The following is a 21,415-nucleotide window of genomic DNA, read 5'->3' on the forward strand; positions in this document are numbered from 1 at the left end:
GATAAAAACCAAGAACTTACATATCTCAGTAAAACAACTAAGTTAGAAGTGCAGAGGGGAATAGAGTAGAGCAACACATCAGAAGCAGCAGAAAGCTGCAGTACAGTAAGTACTCTAAACATGGACACGAAACTCCACCACCATCTCCCCCACACCCACTTGTAATATTCTTTGTCCCCTGTTCTCAAGTGGGCCAGTTGCACATCAAGGCTACGATAGCCTACAGGGGTAAAGGGGCACTGTACGACTCACAGGGGCATCAATAACGTCATTACCAGGGAAGAGGTGCAACATGTCACCTGCTCTAGGGCACCAACACTACCTGCAACAGACCTAATATTCACAGATGTGATGAAATACTTCAAAGCGTGAACAGCGAAGAGGCTTCGGCTTCAGGAATGCATCTATGCTCATGTACGTTTGTTAATTTTTGAACAGACAAGGATCGTGACAAGGCAAAGGAGAAGTATGTGAGAACCACTTGGAAGCTGCATTCTCTGCACAACCAGTACGTGCTTGCGGTGAAAGCGGCGGAACTGCACCATGCCCATCACTATCGCCAGAGTCTGCCATCCCTGCTTGATTCGTTGCAGGGCATCCACGAGGAGATGGTGCTCATCCTGTAAGCACACACGGTCATTTCTGCCTTCTTAGCTTTTCTTTGCAGTCATTCTTCATCACCCTGTTATGTTTTGTAAACTCTTGATTTCTCTTTCAATGATCGTTCATTGGTCTCATTTTAAGAACCTTCATACTTATCCATGCAAACATTGTGCCATTTGTGCCTCTCTCTTTGGCACTGTGTCATCGTCCTCATCCACTTCCTTGCCAATCTAATCAAGCATTTAATTGGAACACATCCTGGATCCCCCTCAAGCACGGTCACTGCCATTTAAAGATCTCACCATTCTGCATTGTAGTTCACCTTTACCCTCAGCCACCTATTTGAGCTTCATCTGAAGTTTATTTCTGGAACATTGAACTAGAGACCCTTTTCGAGGCACTACATCACATTGTATCCCTCAGTGTCTTCTTAGTGGCATAAACTTGTAGATGATAGATTCTTTTTTTTTAAACATCTTTATTGAGTTTTTTGGGGCTTTTTTATGGCAAAGGCAATAGTAAATGAACATATCATGCTTTCATCGTTACATGCAGGCATACAACCTTTAATTAGCAAAATTCGTAATACATAACAAAAACACAGCTGTGAGCCTGGTCCTGCTCTATGGGTTTAATGGGTGTGGTATGGCAGAGTCCGTGGGTGATTCACCGAAACACAGGACATCTGCCCCTTACTGTCATGCAGACGTGGAGGGGCCTTATATTTGTGATGTAACTTGCTACTTAAAGGACATGTAGAGGGAGTGAAATGTTGCTTATGTGCCACACTACGGTGCTCTGGTGTTGTAGTAGGCGTCGCTTTGGAAAGTAAGAAGCAGGTCAACCCGGACACACACTATCTATGGGGTCCCGTATTTCCTCTTGGTGCACACAGACACAGACTGTGCCGTAGCCCAGTGAACCACTGTGTTTTTTCCACAGTGACACTTCTGGCCGCGACAGGGCTTTCCAATTCACCACAATTGTGCAACACCAGCCTTCTGACACTTATAAAGCCCTAAGATGCAGCTGTCAGCACAGTTTAGGTCTTGGTGATCTGTGGTACGTGTGAGGGCCATGAAGACTTCATCCCAGAAGGTGCATGTGGTCAGACAATCCCAAAAAATATGAAGGATATCTGCCTGGAAGGTGTGGCAATGAGGTCTGACAATGCTGTGGGACAAATTTTGCAGAGTCTGGCTTGTGGTAAACAGGCTCTGTGTAGGATGTTGTGTTTTTAGGTCTCAGCTTTTGACTGCATGCATGCACTGTCTCGAACTGAGACATGCTGTATCTACTTCATGGGCTTACAGTCCACCCCTAGGCTACCCATTTCTTTGGTGCCATTGTTGCTCCATTTTCATTCTCCCCATTTGACAAGGGCATGCATAAGTCATGCCTCTCCCAGGGTTTAGCCTTCCCCGAGGGTCCCTGCCAAGTACTATAAACTTACACAGCACACATTTTTTAACCATTGTTTCGGGACTACTTTATTTTTATTTTTGTAAAAGGGTGACCAGTCCACCACGCATGGGAGTGCTTGAATTAGCGCTGAGAAACAATTTTATTTTTTTTGTATTTTTAAATCAGGTGCACAGAGGGAAAGCTCCTAGCTCCTCCTGTTCACAGGGTTGCTCCTGCAATGACACGCCTGAATGGTGGATAGGTGTGGCCATTGTTTGTCACTGTCTGCATTGTCTTATTTGTTAGAACACACATTAACATGGTGCTAAATCCCCATTTACGTAACAAAGCACTTGGTTAGTGCTATATATAGTGTTTTTTCTTTCAGATTTAGTACTTGGAACAAACTGCTTCAAGGCCGTGTTTGTTCTGTTTTGAAAGCACATACCTGCCTTTGTGCATGTAGTGGGAAATCCACTATCATAAAATATGGTGCTGTTTCTAAACAGAGAAATTAACATTAGGGCCACTTTGAGTCATGTCCCTCAGTCCCAAAATTAGGCCAGGAGTGACTTTAGCCCTTGAAACAAATTTGCTGCTGTCACTTTTGTGCCATATGCTTCTTGGCTAGGGGGCTGGCAACTGTTCAAAATGTTTTGCACAGGGGGTGTTGGCAACTTTTTGAAACATTTTGCACAGTATTGTTAGACCTGGCATCCTTGACATGGTTTCCCGCTGTCTTTTCGTCTCTGCCTCCTGTATTTTTGACTGCATGCTGGATTTCGTTTTTGCTGGTTTTGGTACTCAGGGAACTTTACCACTGCTGATCAGGGCAAAAGTGCAAGTGCTCACTGTGTAAACTGTGATCATGATTGATTATCCATGATTGGCATATTTGATTTACTAGTAAGTCCCAAGTATAGTGCACCATGTGAGGCCAGGGCCTGTAAATCAAATGCTACTAGTGGGCCTGCAGCACTTATTGTGCCACCCACATGAGTAGTTCTGTAAACATATCTCAGACCTGCCATTGCAGTGTCTGTATGCACAATTTTAAACTGCCATGTTGACCTGGCAAGCACACCCACTTGCTAGACACAAACCTTCTCTTTTAGTACATGTAAGGCACCCCTAAGGTATGCCCAAGGTATCCCCGAGGGCAGGGTGCAGTGTATTTAAAAGGTCGGATATGTACTAGTGCGTTTTACATGTCCCGATAGCGAAATACTGCCAGATTTTTTTTTCAATATTGCAGAGCCCATCTCTCCCATAGGTTAATATGGGGATTGCCTTGAAATATCTATTTAGTGTCATTTCCCATTGGGAGCAGAAATAGATATGGAGTTGGGGGTGTCTGAACTCACAATTTAAAAATACATCTTTTAGTAAAGGTGGTTTTTAAATTGCGTGTTTGAAAATGCCACTTTTAGAAAGTGGTCATTTTCTTGCTTAATCATTCTGAGCCTCTTCCTGGCTGTAGAATACATGTCTGGGTCAGGATGACAGTTGGGCTGTTCACTCTAGACAGTCACACAAAGGGAGCTGATGTGTGCCCTGCATATCCTGATGGGTCTTCCTGGTTTAGAGTGGTGGGAGAAGCTGACACTTGCACCTGAATAGAGCTGTGCCGGTCCTTACACATTTCAGTTTCTAACCCTCTAGAGTGTATCTGGAACCAGAGCAGGAAAGGCAGGATCTTGTGCACTTTTAAAGACTTTCCTTTGAAGTTTGCCTACTTCAAAGGCAGAAATTAGCATATTTTTGGACCCATAAGCTTAGACTTTTAGAACACTTCTGGACCAAGAGGAGACTCTGCCAATGAGCTCTGAGGAGGAGTACTGCCTCTTTGCTGTGTGTTGCTTTGCTGGGTTGGCCTGTAGTTGCTGCTTCTGCTCTGGAGAGGACAAAGACTGGACTTTGCTGTGTATCCTGCTTGTGAAGTTTCTCTAAGGGCTTGGACTGAGCTAGCCTCCTGTTAAGACCTCTCAGGGAGCAGAAAAGACTTCACCTGCCGTACCCCTGAACCCCACTGCTGGAAGCTCTGACCTGCTAAGTGATGGCCATTCCAGTTCTGGGGCCTTGGTGGTAGCCCCTCCTGCAAAAATCTACAAAATTGATGCATTGCTCCTCCAGCACCTGTGTGTCCGATGCAACACCGCTGTGCAGGAAAAATTTCCATGCATCGCCGCTATGCAGCCGAAGAAATCAAAGTATTGCTCCTCCAGCTCCTGTGTTTCCGACGCAACACTGCAATGCAGAAAAATGTCCATGTATCGCTGCTATGCAATCAAAGAAATCACAGCAGTGCCTGTGCACAGCCCAAAGAACCGCCGCAGCCCGAGTCTAGTGCCCTGTGTCTCTGAGGCCTGGGTCCCTCGTACTGACTCCAGCGAAGGCCCTGCTGTGCTGCTGGAAAATCGGCACATTGTTGGAGCGCAGCTGAAGAAATCAGCACAGCACCTTTTTGCCACCATCGCATCTACTCTCAGTGCGTCCAGATTTCCATGCATCTCACCTGTGCTCCCAAGTTTTCAATGCAGAACCCTTGAAAGGAACAGCCTCAGAATTCAACACCTTGCTTCCCATATGGTCCAGATTCAACACACCACTTCTCCTGCGTGTAGCAGAACTGACGCATCACCGCCTCATGGAATCAGGAACCAACGCATCCGTGTGCTTTTCGACGCATTTTTCCTTTGCGGCTGTTCCTGCCTTTGATTTTGATGAACCCAAAGGTGGTGTGTGTAACATCCTCTCATCAATAGAGTTCCATGGATAGAATTGCCTAAAACTTTAAATGTTATATTTCAGTTCTGTATGTTGGATTTTTGTCATTTTGGTCTTGTTTATTTTAGATAAAGATTGTTTATTGTTTCTATACTGGTGTGGTGTCTATTTGTAATGTTTTCACTGTGTTACTGTGTGTGTTATGTACAACTGCTTCACACATTGTCTCTGAGATAAACCTGACTGCTCATGCCAAGCTACCAAGGGGGGTGAGCAGGGGTTATTTTAGCTATGTAATCCCCTTACCCTGGCTAAAAAGAAGGGTCCCTTCTTGGACAGGGTGCAAACCACTGCCAACTAGAGACCTCATTTCTAACAAGTATATTCATAACAAACAGGACAGCTGGTTTGTAGGAGCAAGCTATCCACAGCCCTCTGAGCCTTTTTATAGTCCAGCCTCAGATTAGAAATTAATTCCTGGAGATGAGGCACACGAAGGTTATCATGCTGTTGTTCTAAAGGAAATATTGCTTGCCTTTGTGAAACACTATTTAGAAAGTTGAGCCTGAAAAAGGACTTTAGGTCATGTTACCCATTTTAACAGCTTAAATTATTGAATAAGAAGACACCCAAGTGTGGCAATAATACTAGAGAGAACCCGTTTGGATGTTTTTGCCTCTCTATTGTTACGTAGTTAATTTAGCCCATGTTATTTTTTATTATTTTCAATGTGTTTATCAGTTTCTATGAGCATGTGCTAATTTAGCATCATGATGTTTTCTCTGAGACATTTGGATGCAATTAAATTAATTCCGTTGAGATTTGTGGTTAAAAATAAAATCAGGGAGAGTGGTGCCCGGGGTTCAGTGAGACGTGAGGTGCTTGCACATACGTTTGTTTATTTATCTTAGCAGAAAAAAAAATCTTCCCTATGACAAGCCACACACCCAACGGCCCCTTCTCGAGGGGGTTCGCACATGAATCAATGCGAAGGACCACACACCAAAGTGAGTGTTTCCTTAGCATTTATACCGTGCGATTTTACTTACTTTTCAACACAATTGGAAGGAGCCGATAATTAAGCATTGCATACTCCAGTGGTCTATGTTTCTTTCACTTTCTCTTTGTAAAACTGGCAGTGTTTGGCTGCAGCTTCCGTCAACGGTGTCCCCTCTATGTGAGTGAAGAAGGGTCACCCAGCCCAAAAAATGGCCCCATAACGCAAAAATAAAATGGTAATAAAATGTGTTTATTACTATTTTATTTTCGAGCACCCGTGTTGAACTGAGTGTCAGGATGCGGTGGGGCAATTGCTGCCGAGTGGCATCAGGGAGCTGTGCTTTTGTTTAAATTGCACATGTCCCTATAGGCGGCCGTCTTGCGATGGCCAGTCAGACATGCATACTTTAAACATCTTTAACCCTGCTGCCTTAAGACAGCTGGGTTTGAGAAAGCACAGGCTTCCAGCGCTCTTGTGAGCGCTGATAGAACCCGCTTCCACCAATCCTAACGCTGCTTTCATGCTGGTTACCACTGGCCACCGCTTCTATCTCCTATGCCGGACGCAACATGAAGCCTCTAGCACTACCCCCTTCCATCTTCCCATCATGCGCCACTACGCAGGGCTGCTGCCAGCAAGGCCGCTGCGGTCACTCGGCTTGTTAAATCTTTTTGGCTACTGGTTTTCACTTACAGTTCCTCTGAGGTGACAAAGTTTCTCAGCACCTGCAAGCTGGCTAAAGACCTCGAGGCTCGCTGCGCACTTTGGCCACAGCCTAAACAAGTGGGGAGGGGAACTGCCTTTACTGTAATACGTGTTTTTGTACACTGTGAGTTTTTGATGCATGGTAGATGGTTGCAATAAAAAACAGCTTAAGATAGGGTTACTAGATGACATCATGTAACCAGGGACTCATTATTCCAGCCCTGGACTTCTCTTTTACAAATTCTTGTTTTCATTTGTGTTAGTGTAACTGACACGAGTCAAAAGAAACAAGACTACAACTCCCAAAATGCATTCGGTTGTTGAAGGTGCTTCCAAACCTGGAAATGGTGTTCCTAATCACACAACAATCTGTTAATCAGGTTTAAGCAGACAGTTGCTTATAAATTCAGTGTCAGGGAGCCCTGCACAGTTTGCACTCTTTCTTCACTGGGCAGGACATCTAGTATAACTGCTATGAAGATAAGAGCAGCAACTGCACACAGCACACAGCACACAAAGATTGCTGTTTGTTTTGGTAGAACGAGAACCAGGACGGGGACAAAAAAGCAGAATTATGGGAACAAGAGTAGCTGGTGCTTACACCCAGTTCATCGAGCTGATTTTTAGTCACACACGCACAAAGGAAAACGGAATATCTGGCTCGTCTATTTCTTCTCATGGTTATTAAATATGATTTAGCTAAATATTTAACACTGCATAAAAGTATTACCTCACGCCCCCTCCCGGTTACATTAACGAATTAAAACTACAGGAAAAAGATACATTTGTGACTAACATTCTCTGCTAAAGGTCGCCTAAATATAGATCCTGACCTAATTCTTCAAAACCAAAGACAATAACGTGAAAATGTCACACCAAACTTTATTTAAAAAATCCGTAAAATAAATAAGCAACAAGTATTGGCAAAGCCAATAGGTTTCGGCAGTCTGAGAGCTATAGGTTTTGACAGTGTTAATGCATTTGTGTATATCAATAAAAACAGCCCAAGAGCCATACACAAATACATTTCCAACACTTGTAGCTCTCAGATTGCTATATTGCTAAGATCTATTGGCTTTGCAAATGCTTGTTCGTACTGGAATCGCACATTTTGCGAGACTGTACACAGATGCATGATGAGTGCCCTCTTTCAATCCTTCGGGGTTAGGGCACGTCCTAGATCTAGTTCTGACTTTCGTCGGTGGTCAGCTAGCGGGAATATGGTCTGTGGTCCTATCTGGAATAGTGTTGGCAATACAGGAGATAAGTCTTTGCCTGATCCCATTGTAAACAGGACTTGTGTTAACTAATGAGCAGTGGGTTCAGAGACCGCAAACTCCAAAAGGTGCTCTAGCTCGGCAACCAGGTGCCTGTGCATCAGGAGCTGTCCCACTGGTAAGCCCCTTTGTTCGGGCAGTAGGTCAGATAGAATCAGGGCTCTGTCCTGGTGCCGCATTTGGTGAGGCTCAAAAGGCTTGTTAATAACTGTTGTAGTCTACACGGAGCAAAATATTGGGAGCCTCAGGTAATATCGATTTTGGGAGGAACAGCTCTTGGGTGCTACTCGGGGCACCTCCTGCGCACACCTCCGCTATATTATGACTTGGATAATCGAGCTGGCCTTAGAGTTGTGCTGCCAGATAGTAGGTGCTCAAGCTCCTAGGCCTCATCTGTCCTTGGGAAGTTGTAGCTTGGCTAGGGCAACTCTGCGCCTTTCTTTATTCCAGATCAGGTCTCCTAATACAGTGTTCTGTAAGTGGAATGTGCTGTGAGGTACAGGGATTGGAATGGATAGCAAAGTTATAAAATAATCGCAGTAACATTTCCAACTTGGAGAGGGCTACACAGACCTCCACCGTAATGGGAAGAGAGTGCCAAAAAGTGATTTGGGGTCATTGAGAGATGATTGCCTTCATTAGGTTGACATCCATCAGATCACGTGTGGTAGACGTTGTTGCCCAGATACCGAAACGTGAGAGATTCCCACTTGATTTTGTGGTTACTTCATGTGTGGGCATGTGGGGTGCAGTGTGAACAAGCAGGTTTTCATCCAATTGACCCCCTGGTGCAAGGCTACCTTGAAGGTGTTTAAAAAATGAGCTATGGTATCCTCGCCATCACAAATGTCCTTGACATAAATAAGGACATCATCTGCATAAAGGGAAAGAGCATGTATCTCGCCATTGAGGGGTATGCCCTCCCAGATAGGCGGAGACTTTCCACCAGCAGCTCCATCGCCAGTGGAAAAAACAGTGGCAAATGTGGGCAACCGAGGTGCATACGGCGACCCACCGGAAACAGCAGAAATCAGTTGCCCGATTTTTACTGCGGCCATCGGTTCTGTATATTGGAGTTCGAACAGCCACAGCATGTTTTTGTTCAGGCCCTTCACATTTTGCCACCCACCATGGGTTCCTCAGACACCGCTTCTAGTTCCTGCTACTTACAGCTCCATTGGCATGGTACCTTCTTTGTGTTGACTGTTGCTTGCACCACTTTGAGTTATTTGCGAGACTGGTGGCCAGGTATCTGTCCATCTGCTTTATCTGTATCTGACTACATTTGAACTTTGAATGCCCTACTACTTCTATCTCTGTGTTCTGCTCTCTCTGCCACTCTCCCTGTATCTGTCTCTGTCTTGTCTGTCTTTTTTGTGACTCACTTTCATCCTTATTTATCTTCTTTATTCTGTTCAAGCATGTACCTTACTTCTCATCTGTGTGTTGAACACTCTAAACCATTTTCTTTAGTATTTTATGTCCTATCTTCATCTTTTTTTCTATGTTTCTGTTATTTTTATGTCATGTTTAGAACCCAGGACCCTGAGGAAGGGTCAGGGCACTTGAGCCTGAACGTTACTTTCTGTTGGAGGATTTAGACAAGGAAGAACAGGGGAAGCATCGTGAGAGGCAAGTAGCTCCAGAAAATTAGGAACAAGTGTAAAATTGCCACTGCACGATAAATAGGTAATTATAGATTATTTGGGCTCTGTGTCATTACTCATTACTAAATATTCTAGTTGTAATGGTATGTAACTAAAGAATATATGCTGCCCTGCATGCCATTGCTTAGCCATCTGAGACTTTATTATTTTTAACCTCCAGAGCTTATTGCCTCAGTCAGAGCCGCAGTGCACCTTAAACTGTGAAACGCTGGGATCAGGCGGGCCGACTGCACCCTTTCACAGTGAATGTGCTGTCCCCAGCCTTGGGGACAGCGCTTTAGTGAAAGGAAGTCAAGCTTTTTGACACTGCTGGTCTGCCTTTCACTGTGAAGGCAGCAACCCAGCTTGCATTTTAAAAAGAGGCTATGATTTCCATGCTGGTGGGGGTGTTTGTGGGGTTCAATGAATCCACTAAACCCCAATTTAAGAGCCGCCTTTAGGGATTTCACTGATGATATAACACCATTGTGGAGCACAGTCAATGCACCCCCTGACAGCTCAATTGTTTCTTTGCCTGGATGTATAATTCGGTAGAATCTCAAAGGCAAAATGTCTCCTTATTTGCATAGAGCCACGCCCCCTGGTAATGATGGAATGCCTCCTGAAGATTGCATTGGTGTTTTATGTTAATCTGTTTCATAAAGGGAAAGCACGCGCATCTGCCTCCTCTTCTGTAATACTTAGTAGCACCGTGTGCACATAAGTGGGCGCAAACACCCATTGCTGTCCAGCATGCCACTGCTCAGTCACTTGAAAGTATGCATTGAACTTTGACCTCCAGTTCTTTCTCCTCTTGAGCTGTGATGGGGTAGACATCTAAGTCCAGTTGGAAGATGAGGTCAAATATGGCCTATTAGTGCTGTGGATGCTCTTGCCATGCATGTTTACTAATGTTTATGTCCCTGTGTCCATACCCAATGTCAGCGCCCCGGTCTCTGCATCTGTGTCACTGTCTGTTCTCTAGGGGCTGCTTCCCTGTGTTTCACTGCTTTGTTGTTCTTGTCCGACGGTCATGATGTGTACGTTTTGTAGTGTATTTTTCTCAGTGTGCTTGATTAGATCAGGGTCTGTGCTCTCAGGTAACATGAAATAAATCGAAACATCATTTAATTGGAGTTCATCAGTTTTTTAGGGTTGTGCCCCCCGCAGCCACCTTGTCCCAAAGCCATGACCATTAAACGTAGCTGCAATTAACCATAATGCAGGCTCCGATTTGAGGACACGAGTCTGATGTTGGTTCCACACACTCTTCGTGTTGTTGGCTGGAGTTTGTAAAGTGCAGGATCTCTCAAGGTGTGAGGTAGGGTGAATGTAGCAGCGCGGTCTCTTATTTCAAGTTACCCTCTTTGCGGGTGCCACACGATGCGAGCTGAGGTTTGTGAGTGTGCTGGAGAGGGAGGGCAGTATACACTACATGTCTATAGTGCAGATGGTGGGATGGTTGGTCCAACGTCTCAATGCGCGACAAAGACGGGCAAGTTAAACTGGAGAGAGTCTGTAATATAAACTAACGCATCTAGGTTTCCACTTGGGTTTGCCTTTCCTCAGCATCGTTGCACACTTATGCAATCCTTAACTGTGCTGTTTTCATGAACCTCATCTAACTAGCTTTTGTCCACATCTTCAAAACAGTTTTGCCGGCCGGACTACAATTTTGAAAACACCTCGTCTCCCTCATTTTTGCACATAAATAACAACACCGACAGCAGACAGACCTTGGGGATTAAAATAAAGGCGATTCAGGAGGGAAGAAAAACTATCAAAGTCCCAAAAAGTATTTCAGTCGAATATGAATTCAAGGCATGGCATGCAAAATTGGTCGTTTCGAAAAAGGCTGTTTGAGAGTTTTTGACATCCCTAGTAATTTCTCCACTTTCTCCCTCTGCAGGAAGAACATCTTCCAGGAGTATTACAACATCACAAGCTTGGTACAGGATGAAGTATTAACAGTTCACAATGAAATTGCTCGAGCAATTCAGATCATTAATCCAGTCACTGAGTATGACAACTTCTCCCAGAATAACAGGTACTGTGCTAGTTAACACATCGTAAATGAGTTTGCATTACTTTGCAGTTCTTCAAGTAGCACCTGTAAAATATGCCTTTAAGTATACCACAAACTTTTTTACATCTATATTTCAGAGGTATTCACACTTATATTTCAGAACGCCCAGTACCTGCTACTGTAGTTAAACGTCAGTTGTTGATATTTTAAAACGTAATTTAACAATATATTTTCGAAACAATCTAACATATATATTTTTAAACTCCACTGATACTGAATACAATATTTCCTGTGTTATTGTGAGTAATTCACCCATGGTCGGTAATCTGTAATTGTAATTGTATTTATGTAGCGCTTACTACCCCTGACAGGACGTCGAACTGCTTTTTGGTGAGTAGCACGTTACTCTAGAACCCAAAAGGATTAGTGGTGGATTAGTATAGGGAAATATGAGTTAATTTGAGTGCTGGACATGTGAGTTTGTTAGTTGGTTTGAACAGAATAATGGAGGGATAGAAGAGGGAAGAATCTCAAAAGTGTTAATTGGGTGATCATAGTAGTAAGATGAGGTTTGGGATGAGTAAAAGGAGAGACGGAGGAGGGAAAAGTCTGTAGAAAGGGATTTGGGAGATCATAGTACTAAAATGAGGTTTGGGATGAGTCAAAGGAGAGATACATGAGGGAAGAATTTGGTAGGGTTGTTTGGGAGATCATAGTAGCAAACTGAAGTTTGGGGTGAGCCAGGAGGGACAGGGGAGGGAAGAGTCTAGAAAGCGTTATTTTGGAGACTGTAGTAGTAGAATGAGATTTGGGATGAGTCAGAGAGTGAAGATAGAGGGTAATTGAGAGAGGTATAGGGTGACACAGAGTAGTGAGTTAGAGACATTGTTTTTTTTGTCTTGTACAGTAGGAGTAAAGTAATAAATTGATACATGATTATGTAGAAAGGGCATATATGTATAAGGAAGATAATATGTTGAGATTTAAAGTTGTATTGTATAAACACAGACCTTCAAGTGTTGCAGTATTTGTAGATAATTTATTTGTGTATTTTTTTATAACACAATGTTATTTTGTTTTTTTTCCTTTTTTAATCTTTTCCTCAAAAGTTCAATAGTGAAGTGTTCGTACATAGTTGTGATAATATTTGCCTATTGTGATAGATAAATAAAACAAACTCATGAGCATCTAATCAAACAACTTGTAGATAAACTATGCAATGACCTATGAAAATGTTAAACATAGAATAATATATATAAATATAGATATATGTGTTTAAATATATATATATATATATATATATGTGTGTGTGTATATATATATATATATATGTATATATATATATATATATATATATATATATATATATATATATATATAGTTAACCCTAAGTAATATATTCATTTGTTAAGCAGGCCTAAAGGATATGTATATATTTTACAAAAACATAGTTGTTATACATGTTTTTACAGTACATACACATATCTTGATATGTACATATAATCACATTCTAAATGTTTACATAGACAGGGATATGCTGTACATTACTGTTTGAGTCTGGTGGTTATGTAGGGAAGAGCCATCTCTTGAGTAGTCTTCTGAAGACAAGATAGGTATCTGTATGTCTTATATTTGGGGTTATGAATTCCATACTTTGGCTGCTTGAACAGAGAAAGATGTACCACCTATTGACTTTTTCTTGTATGCTAGGGTTTTAAGTCAAGGTGCCTGTCTTGAGCAGAGGTTCCTTTGTTGAATGCATTTGGTGGTTTTATTCCTGTTGAAAAGCAGTCCTGTTCCAAGTATTGCTTTGTGGGTGATACAAAGCAGCTTGAAGGTGGATCTTCTGGCGATCTGTTACCAATGTAGACCCCTCAATGCAGTGGAGATGTGGGCCTGTGGCTTTACATGTAGGAGTAGTCTAGTAGCAGAGTTCCGAATCCATAGTCTTTTCGTAGTTGATAGAGATTATCTGTGTTGGGTAATAGCCTGGACCTTGTGTGGAAAACCCAGGTGGGGAAGATGTGTTGCAGAGTTTTCATGTTGATGAAGATACCTAGGTTTGCATCAAGTTCGGGGTATAAAACACAGCCAGGTGCCAAATACCAACAAACAGAGGCCTTAAACAAGGGTGTGTTTCAGCCCCAATGGTATGTAATTTGTATTCTGCCGATCTGGGCTGTGCACTTACATAGGCAAACAAATTGCCCCCAGGAAAGGACGCCATAGACTGCCTGTCATCCAGCATACTGATGATCTTGTTATCCTGGACTACACCAAAAAAACAGCAGACTTCCTGCACTGAACAAACTAAACAACTATAACTTAGATAACAAGTTGGTGGTAAGTGCTGCAAAGACAAAAGGTGATGGTCTTTGGGAAATACAAATAAACCAAATCTACATCTGAACCTAGATCTGGATAATCTCACAAGTGAAGCATTGAATAATCTGACAAGTGATGCACTTACTCTGCTGCTGCCCAGAATTCCTATTAGCACATTGCAGGACTTTAACGTGCAAAGAAGCCCTATACCTCTGCTTGAGGATTATCAACCGCAGCGACCTAGCCCAGTTTGGCAAGTTTATAAATAAAATATTTACTGCAATTTAGCCTCGGCTCACTGCAGGCGAAGGAACATTGCATGAATACTGATCGCCTTCAAACTACTTATAGGCTGCCTGGATTTTTTTTATTTTTAATATTTTTATTTAATTTTATCTGGTTTTACTGTATTTGTTGTACCAGTTTTGAGTAATTGAATGATTAGATCATCATCATCGCATGGAAGTATTTCACACTGGTTATAAATGTAGTTATTGTATCAAAGGAGACACTACTACATTTGAACTGTTGTTACGCTGGTGTTTTTCGTGCACTTGGACATATGCAGACACTTACACTCAGTTTAGTTCTTCCATTATAGAGAGGGCTCAGGTCGTAGCTGAGAAAGTGAGACATCCACTCTTTTATGGTACACACGCAGTGTCAAGATACATGCTAGAGGGGAAAACGTTACTAGTAGAGCTGTGAATTGGACTGCTGCAGTCTATTTATTCTAGAGAGCCCTTATTGAACACATATCCATGCTAGAGTACAGCAAGACCTAGCAGGGCTATCGCCAGGTTACCTCTTGGCTGGGTGCAAGTCTTCCTGTAGCTTAGTTTGGCAATGTATACATTTCTTTTCTACCTGGTTGTTGTTCAGTAACGTCTACAATGAACTGTTAGCCGCAGTTCAATTTTAAGTGGAGGGGGGCTATGTTCTCTTCACCTAAAACTCGATGAAACCTCTGGTTTTTGTTTACATATATATGGTGCCTTTATTTGGGAGGTAAAGGGATTTATTTAAGGGATTTATATAGTGCTTACCCTCCTGGAAGAACTAGAGTGCTTGCATAGTACAGTATACTTCTAAGTCAAGGAAAGTAAAGAAGTACAGGTAAACTTTATCTACACTTTGGACCGATGCAAAGTCACGAAAAGTCATACCAATTAGTGTAAAGTGTGGATTTGGGATTTACTTTCCAGTTCACAACTTGGTTTTACTGGAATGTAGTCCTGAAGTAACATAGCTACTTTGCCTCCCGGGGGGGGGGTTGCCCCATGGGTGGTATATGGACGTTTCCTTGCAACCACCCACAGACTCTGGCACAAAGCCATATCTGGTAATGTTTGTAGATGGAGATTTGTACCAAAAATATACTCCTCCTCAAGGAAAACGTAAAGGCGGAGAAACATATGCATACATACAAAGTGAGAAAAGTTTGAAATTATGTATGACCATAGTATGCTGTACTGGGAGGGCACCCCCCCCAGTAAAAAAAGGCGCTATGCTAGCCTCACACAGACACCTGTGCACTATGATGTGTGCAGAGCCCTAGGCGGCAGGAAAGTGCACAATTGCAAGGGATGACAGCTACTGCGACATATCTTAGATATACCCCTCCCTTCCAAGCAAAGCAGCACAGCAACCCAAGCTGCATGGCATTTTATTACACATGCCTTTACAATTCCAATACAGGTCGATAAAGGATGGAGAATAATATATTATAATATGATAGGATTCAAAGATTCTAACATCTGGATTCCTGAAAGAGGTTTCAGGTGCACGATGGAGACGATAGCAAAAAACGTGTGATTTTACTACAGATAGTGAAGGAGTCTTATTACACTTAAATGTCACTGATGGGAAGGCATCTCTCCCGCTCACATCAGTCACACCTACTCTGTCCTCCGGAGTCCTGGTCAGGATTATCTTCTGGAGAGTAATGGCAAAGAAAGATCACAGGCTGCAACAGGAGAAAACAAACACACACGCTTTACAAACAATGTTTTTATTGTAGTTTTTCAAACAAGTGTTCTACACCAAGAAGTGTGATTTGTGTGTTTAGGGCATATTACTGAAATAAAAATGTAATAGACGAGGGGTGTATTTGTATAATACGAAACAGCACTTGGTATGGTTATATTTTTTTTCTATATTGACATTGCACATGGCCATTACTTGAATCTTCATTAAAGCCAGGATCTGGATGCAGATGGCCAGTTTCCTAATCAACAATTTAGCCACTAAACCACATGTTTTCCAAAATGTGGCATCTACACACAGCATACGTAGTCCTGCCCATACACACGTGTGTACCCTCACTCACCCACACAATTTACACTGTGCTCAGATTTGCCAAAAACTATGCAAATTGCTCTCTAAAAAGATAGATTTTCAAAATATCGAACACAAAGCAGGGAGCTACATAAATATTGTAGCCAGAATATCAGCAACACAATATTGTGAAGGTAAGTAGATAACATTAAGTATAGATATAGTATTCTTAACTTCCCATCTATGTACTTTGATATTTACATATAATCAAGGTATGTATACTAAACCTATACTTGTGTATATGCAGGGGAGGCTCCTCCATGAGGGCGGAGAGAGCCTGCACAGACTCACAGTCTGCCTGGGAGCACCCTAGCTGGGCACTCCCAGCCAATCCTGATACTGCTGTGAGCAGCGTTCGGATTGGCTGCAGGGCAGCCTGGGAGCCTGTGCCTGCCTGCAGCCGGTAGAGGAGCAGGGTACGGAGCGATGCGGCGTTCAGGTAAGTTACATTTTTTTCTTTAATTTTATTAATATTTTCGAACCCCCCCCCGCCATCCCCACTGCTTCCCCACCCCACGCGTGCCGCCCGCCCCCTTCAACACCACGAGCAGCGACTGTGTGTGTGTATATGTGTATATATATATATATATATATGTATATATATATATATATACATACATATCTCCTCAAAAGATGACACCAATGCTAGGCTGTCACTGCAGGAGTGGCGCCTGGTGTCTGGTGCAGGTTCGCAATTAATAAATCCAAGGCAAATCTCTAGAAGAAAATACATGCTCAGTGTAAATTGAAGGTGAAATATTTTATTGAAAAGGATCCATCCTCTGCGAAGTGTTTCTTCTGGAGATTTGCCTCAGAGATATATATATGTATGTAAATATAATAAAAAACTTCATAATATTTTTGTAGTCCGTATTCTTGTTAAAATATTTCTGTAGCACAACACTCAAATTCGATATTCGGTAGTGTACCTTTAAAAATGCACATTGTTTAGCCTTCTTAAGCAGAATTTAAGGGAGAATGCCTGTAGCACTTTAGAAGAACTTCTCAACAGTGTATTCTGCTTCCAGAAACTCTGCTTAAGGTGACTGACAAATGCATGGGTTTGCTCATACTCAGTAAAAACATTTTTGGAGAGGATCCGCTAAATCTCTCTCAGGAATTGTCTTTTATGCACATGTGCTTTGAAGCAGGACTCCCAAAAGGGACACTTTTAGTGTTTTTTGGTAAGTTCTCCTTGGATATCAACAACAGGTGACTATTACTGCTTCTTCAACTCTTTCACTGCAAGGATTCCACTTACCACCCATCCACTAAATCTCCTCCCTTCCTTGTGTGCACCTTGCTGCTTGTATTGAGTCTTCTTGGCTGCAAATGCTTAAAGTCTACCCATAGGTCAGGAAAACCTTAGTACACTATTTGTTGTGTGAATCGATTTAGTAAGCCTTGTCATAGTTGGACTCTCGCTCCTTGGCGAGACTGCTGGTTTAGGGATAGCAGCACTTTTGTTTGTAGGCGACGGAGTCACTCCTACAACAAGTCACAACTGTCGCCCCATCCCTCTCAGCTCACAAGCAGTACCTTACCAAAAACCCAAACAGTAAAAGGTGATTTCTGGCAGTCTTACACATAGTCTCTGGATTGCAACATCTCAGGAAAGTTGTGGTGGAACGGAAGTTACTCCTTTCTCTCCTTAGCAATAAGTCTCAGTCACACACAGGCAATAAAGGAGATGCAGGAGAGTTTTCGATAGGTTTATTGAAAAGACTGCAATCTACAGTAAAATGCATGAGCTGCAATGATTAGTATAACGAGCAATAAAAGAAGCAGACTTGTGAAGATGAGAGTTGTGAATACAAAGACCCCCATCATCTTGCAATAAACATGAGATGTAAAAATCCTTTGCATAGAGAACCTGATCTCTAACCTAATGAGAGCTAGGTATGATAAGTCTCATCTGCCAGTACCATGTCCAGGAGAAGCACCCCCCCCCCCCAACCCTTGTTAGCTTGGAATGAGGTCTCTAGGTCAGAGTCCGTGGTGACACAAAGGCTGAGTTCTGCAGCAAGGTGACGTGCAGTGTACATGGCATCTGGAAGGAATCCCTCTAATGACCTTGTCCGTGTGAAAAACAGAAAATGTTGCTGAGAGGGAACATTAAACATGGTGCCCGCTCAGCAACCTTACAGTGCCTTCAGTGGAGCTTGTGTGATGGGGTTCTCACTGAAAGTGGATAGATCTCTAACTCCATGGTGGAGATCTCCTAATATGTTGGTCAGTCAGCGAAGAACGTCCTTCCGCTTCCCTGACTGCCCGACCACCATACTTTATTTCAGGCTCATCAAGTCCTCTGAATTAGGTACTGTTCTCCTCTGCTTATAAAGCAGCAGTGAACAAAGTTTCTCTTTGCAGGAAACCCAAACCTGCTGCTCCAGAATCTGAAAGAAACAGCAGAGAGTTTGGAGCTGTATTAATTCCCTTTCTTGGAATTCCTGAGACTGAGTATTGGTCTGTATTTGTTAGCTTAGTTTTGTCTGGCCACTCATGACTAGTTTTCTCTTTCCATTGCAATACGACTGGTGATTTATTTCACATTCACACAGTTTAAAAGTAAATGTTCCACAGAGTAACAAGTGGGTGGGCTTGCCCGTTACAGTGTTCCTCATGTTTATTTTGGAAATAGTTGAAATTTGGCTGAATTTGTGTGTTTTCAGTACCTTATGAGCACAACAGTAATTTGTTTGAAAACCAATAACATCGCTCAATAGCTATTCCAGGATTTTAATTATGCTGCCATGATAACAGTATTGACTGTTAGCAAATTTCACTTCTTCTTTTCAAACAATGAGTTATATTAACTCGTGATCTTTATTTGCACAGCAAACGACATTGAATAACATTATGAAAGGTATAATGAAAATATATTGGAAGCAATATCATTTAACAGCACAATCTATAAAAACGTGCAGTAAAAACTGTAATGTTTATTTATTATGAAATACTAACTAAGCTATATTAAATCCTTAATAATTGATTACCCTAGTTATGTCTTTCAATTATTGTAAAATGGCAACCTTTATGTAATTTATAAACTTTCATTGAATAGATTATTTTGTCCAGGCTCGCCACAAGTATTTCTGCATGATTTGTTTTATGAAAGGTTATCACTCGTTTTACAAATGGACAACACAGAATAGGTACACCCTATAGTTGCCTTTTTCATTATAGTTTACCTCAATATATGTATCAAATAATAAACCTCTATTTATTCACTACCTCCCAGATGAAGCCACCCCCCTATCTAAATCTGAAGCTGTAAAATCATTAGAATCCAGTTCTTTAATGCTTGGTAATCTCGTCAGATGTGGTTATATTGGTCATCTAATTTTAAAGGAATTGGTTTTGTGCTGCAGAACACTATAGGTGAATGAAACAACAAGGGCAATTAAGGAAAATCAGGCAGCTAATTGTGTGGGACACGTTTTTCATTGTACAATTTTTCTGTTTAGATAGATGAATATCATGTGACTAACACATAATAGAAGCCTTTGGTAGTGTTTTTGGAATATACTAAGAGCTTTTAAATCTAGCTTGATGCTGAGTACCTGTGGATCACTTTTTAGGCCATAAATATGACCCATATGTAGCTTATTAAATCCTGGTGTGTGGAGTGGACAATTTATCAGTGTCTACAAAAGGTAAGAGGTAGCTCTGTGCACTGGTATTTTCTGAAATTAAGCTTGTGAAAAAATGAGAAGTACACCTGGACCTTATTGGATGTAACAATTATCTCTGATCTTTGGACTTTTGGGTTATCATGTAAAATATTGTCAAATGTGCACTTATTGCTCTGGCTCAGTTATAACCTTTGGATTCTTTCAGCTAGTGTGGAAAAAAAGTGGTAGGCTAGAGAAGCAATGCCTATTTAGAAGCTGACATTTGATATATCATTTATATAAAATGATATCCAAGTGGGATTGTGTTGTCTATTATCCGTTTTAAATTTCTTCTGTTATTTTACAATTGCTTATTAAACAATGAATTGTATTTTTGGTATATTTGATAAAGTGTATCTTTTTGATTTGTCGCACCCATTTTTTACTGAGTAGTATTGCTGTTTCTTTAACTGTGCACATCGATTCATTGATGTCCAGGCCCCAGTTTGTTTTTTTATCCCTAAGACATGGTAAAGTCGACTAATCTCCAGTTCACATATCTAACTTTACAGTAAGGCCATAGCATATGCTGCAGGAAAATACATCAGTGTAAAGTTTAGTGTCACCAGTGGACTGTGCCACTTAGTGTGCCATCTAATACAGTGACCAAGAAAACATGGCTTGAGGCCTACGTGCACAGCCTGACTCCTGTAGCTTTTAAACCTGCAGGCAAACATGTCAAAATAACCTTCTTTGAATGGAAAGAAGACTACTTTTAAATATGGAATATGCCCCCCCTAAGTAAGCATTGTAGCTCACAATCTAAAGTGCCTTGTGATTAAAAGTGGCACATACAAGTATAAATCTGCTATCTTTGGATTGGTAGTGGGATAAACTACAAAGGAGATTAGACCTCTATTTTTCATATTTATTAACAATTCATTTCATTTGTGAAGCCAGATTTTTTGCATATATTTAGGAAAAATAACTTTTAAACAGTTACATTTTACGTGCCTGGCCATTAGCTTGCTGGCACATGGCCGTCCTACTGCTTCCACTTAATAAGGTGTGAAAAGTGCCCCAAGAGCAGAAACAATGGCTTACACCTTTTCGCAGGAAGACCTGCGTATGAGGTGTGTCATATATCAGTTCAGGAAAGGGAACTAGGGTCGGTTCATGAGCTTCATTACCTTGAAAGGGACCAGGATGAGGCTTGCCCATTTATAGTTACGAGCAAAGGGAGGCTTGGTGAAGAGACACTTTTTGTTCTGTAGTCTTTCTATAGACCATTTACCACCAGCCTTGTTTAAAAGAAACTGGTCCTAGAACAAGTTTGGATAGCTAAGGAGGAGGGGGCATCTCATTTCTTCAAACACACAAGTGGCTGGTTCACAGGCTCACTTAAGGAGCAGAACAATTCTGCCATTTTGGATTTGCCTCACAATAGTGCACTGTAGGATAGTATGCAGTAAGACATTCAGGATGTGCTGAAAATGTGGGAAGGTTTGCCTTTGGAAATGTTTTCCTTGTTGGTTAGGGAATGTTCAGGAGTTACCCTGACCTTCTGGCTAGTTAATCCTGCAAAAGTATCACTCCATCCACAGCTCATCAGAACACTTTTGGGCCTGCAGACGAACAGAAGAGGACTAACCCTAAAGTTTGAGACAAGTGTGGAGACCTGAAGGGCAGGACCTGCTCCCACATGTACCAGGACTAAGACATAAAGTCCATGGGTCAGTTGGTTAACATTC

General features: G+C 41.9%; 1 protein-coding gene across 2 annotated transcripts in view; it reads left to right on the forward strand.

Annotated features, from left to right (window-relative positions):
* The window catches only part of FES (FES proto-oncogene, tyrosine kinase), a 385,097-nt gene that overhangs the window by 169,909 nt on the left and 193,773 nt on the right, over window positions 1–21,415 (forward strand). For both annotated transcript variants that reach the window (XM_069222643.1, XM_069222642.1), the window contains exons 6-7: window positions 439–622; window positions 11,272–11,409. In XM_069222643.1, coding sequence (XP_069078744.1) covers window positions 439–622; window positions 11,272–11,409 — 322 coding nt within the window. The remainder of the gene's footprint in view (window positions 1–438; window positions 623–11,271; window positions 11,410–21,415) is intronic.

The sequence above is a fragment of the Pleurodeles waltl genome, chromosome 3_1 (genome assembly GCF_031143425.1).
Source record: "Pleurodeles waltl isolate 20211129_DDA chromosome 3_1, aPleWal1.hap1.20221129, whole genome shotgun sequence".
NCBI lineage: Eukaryota > Metazoa > Chordata > Amphibia > Caudata > Salamandridae > Pleurodeles > Pleurodeles waltl.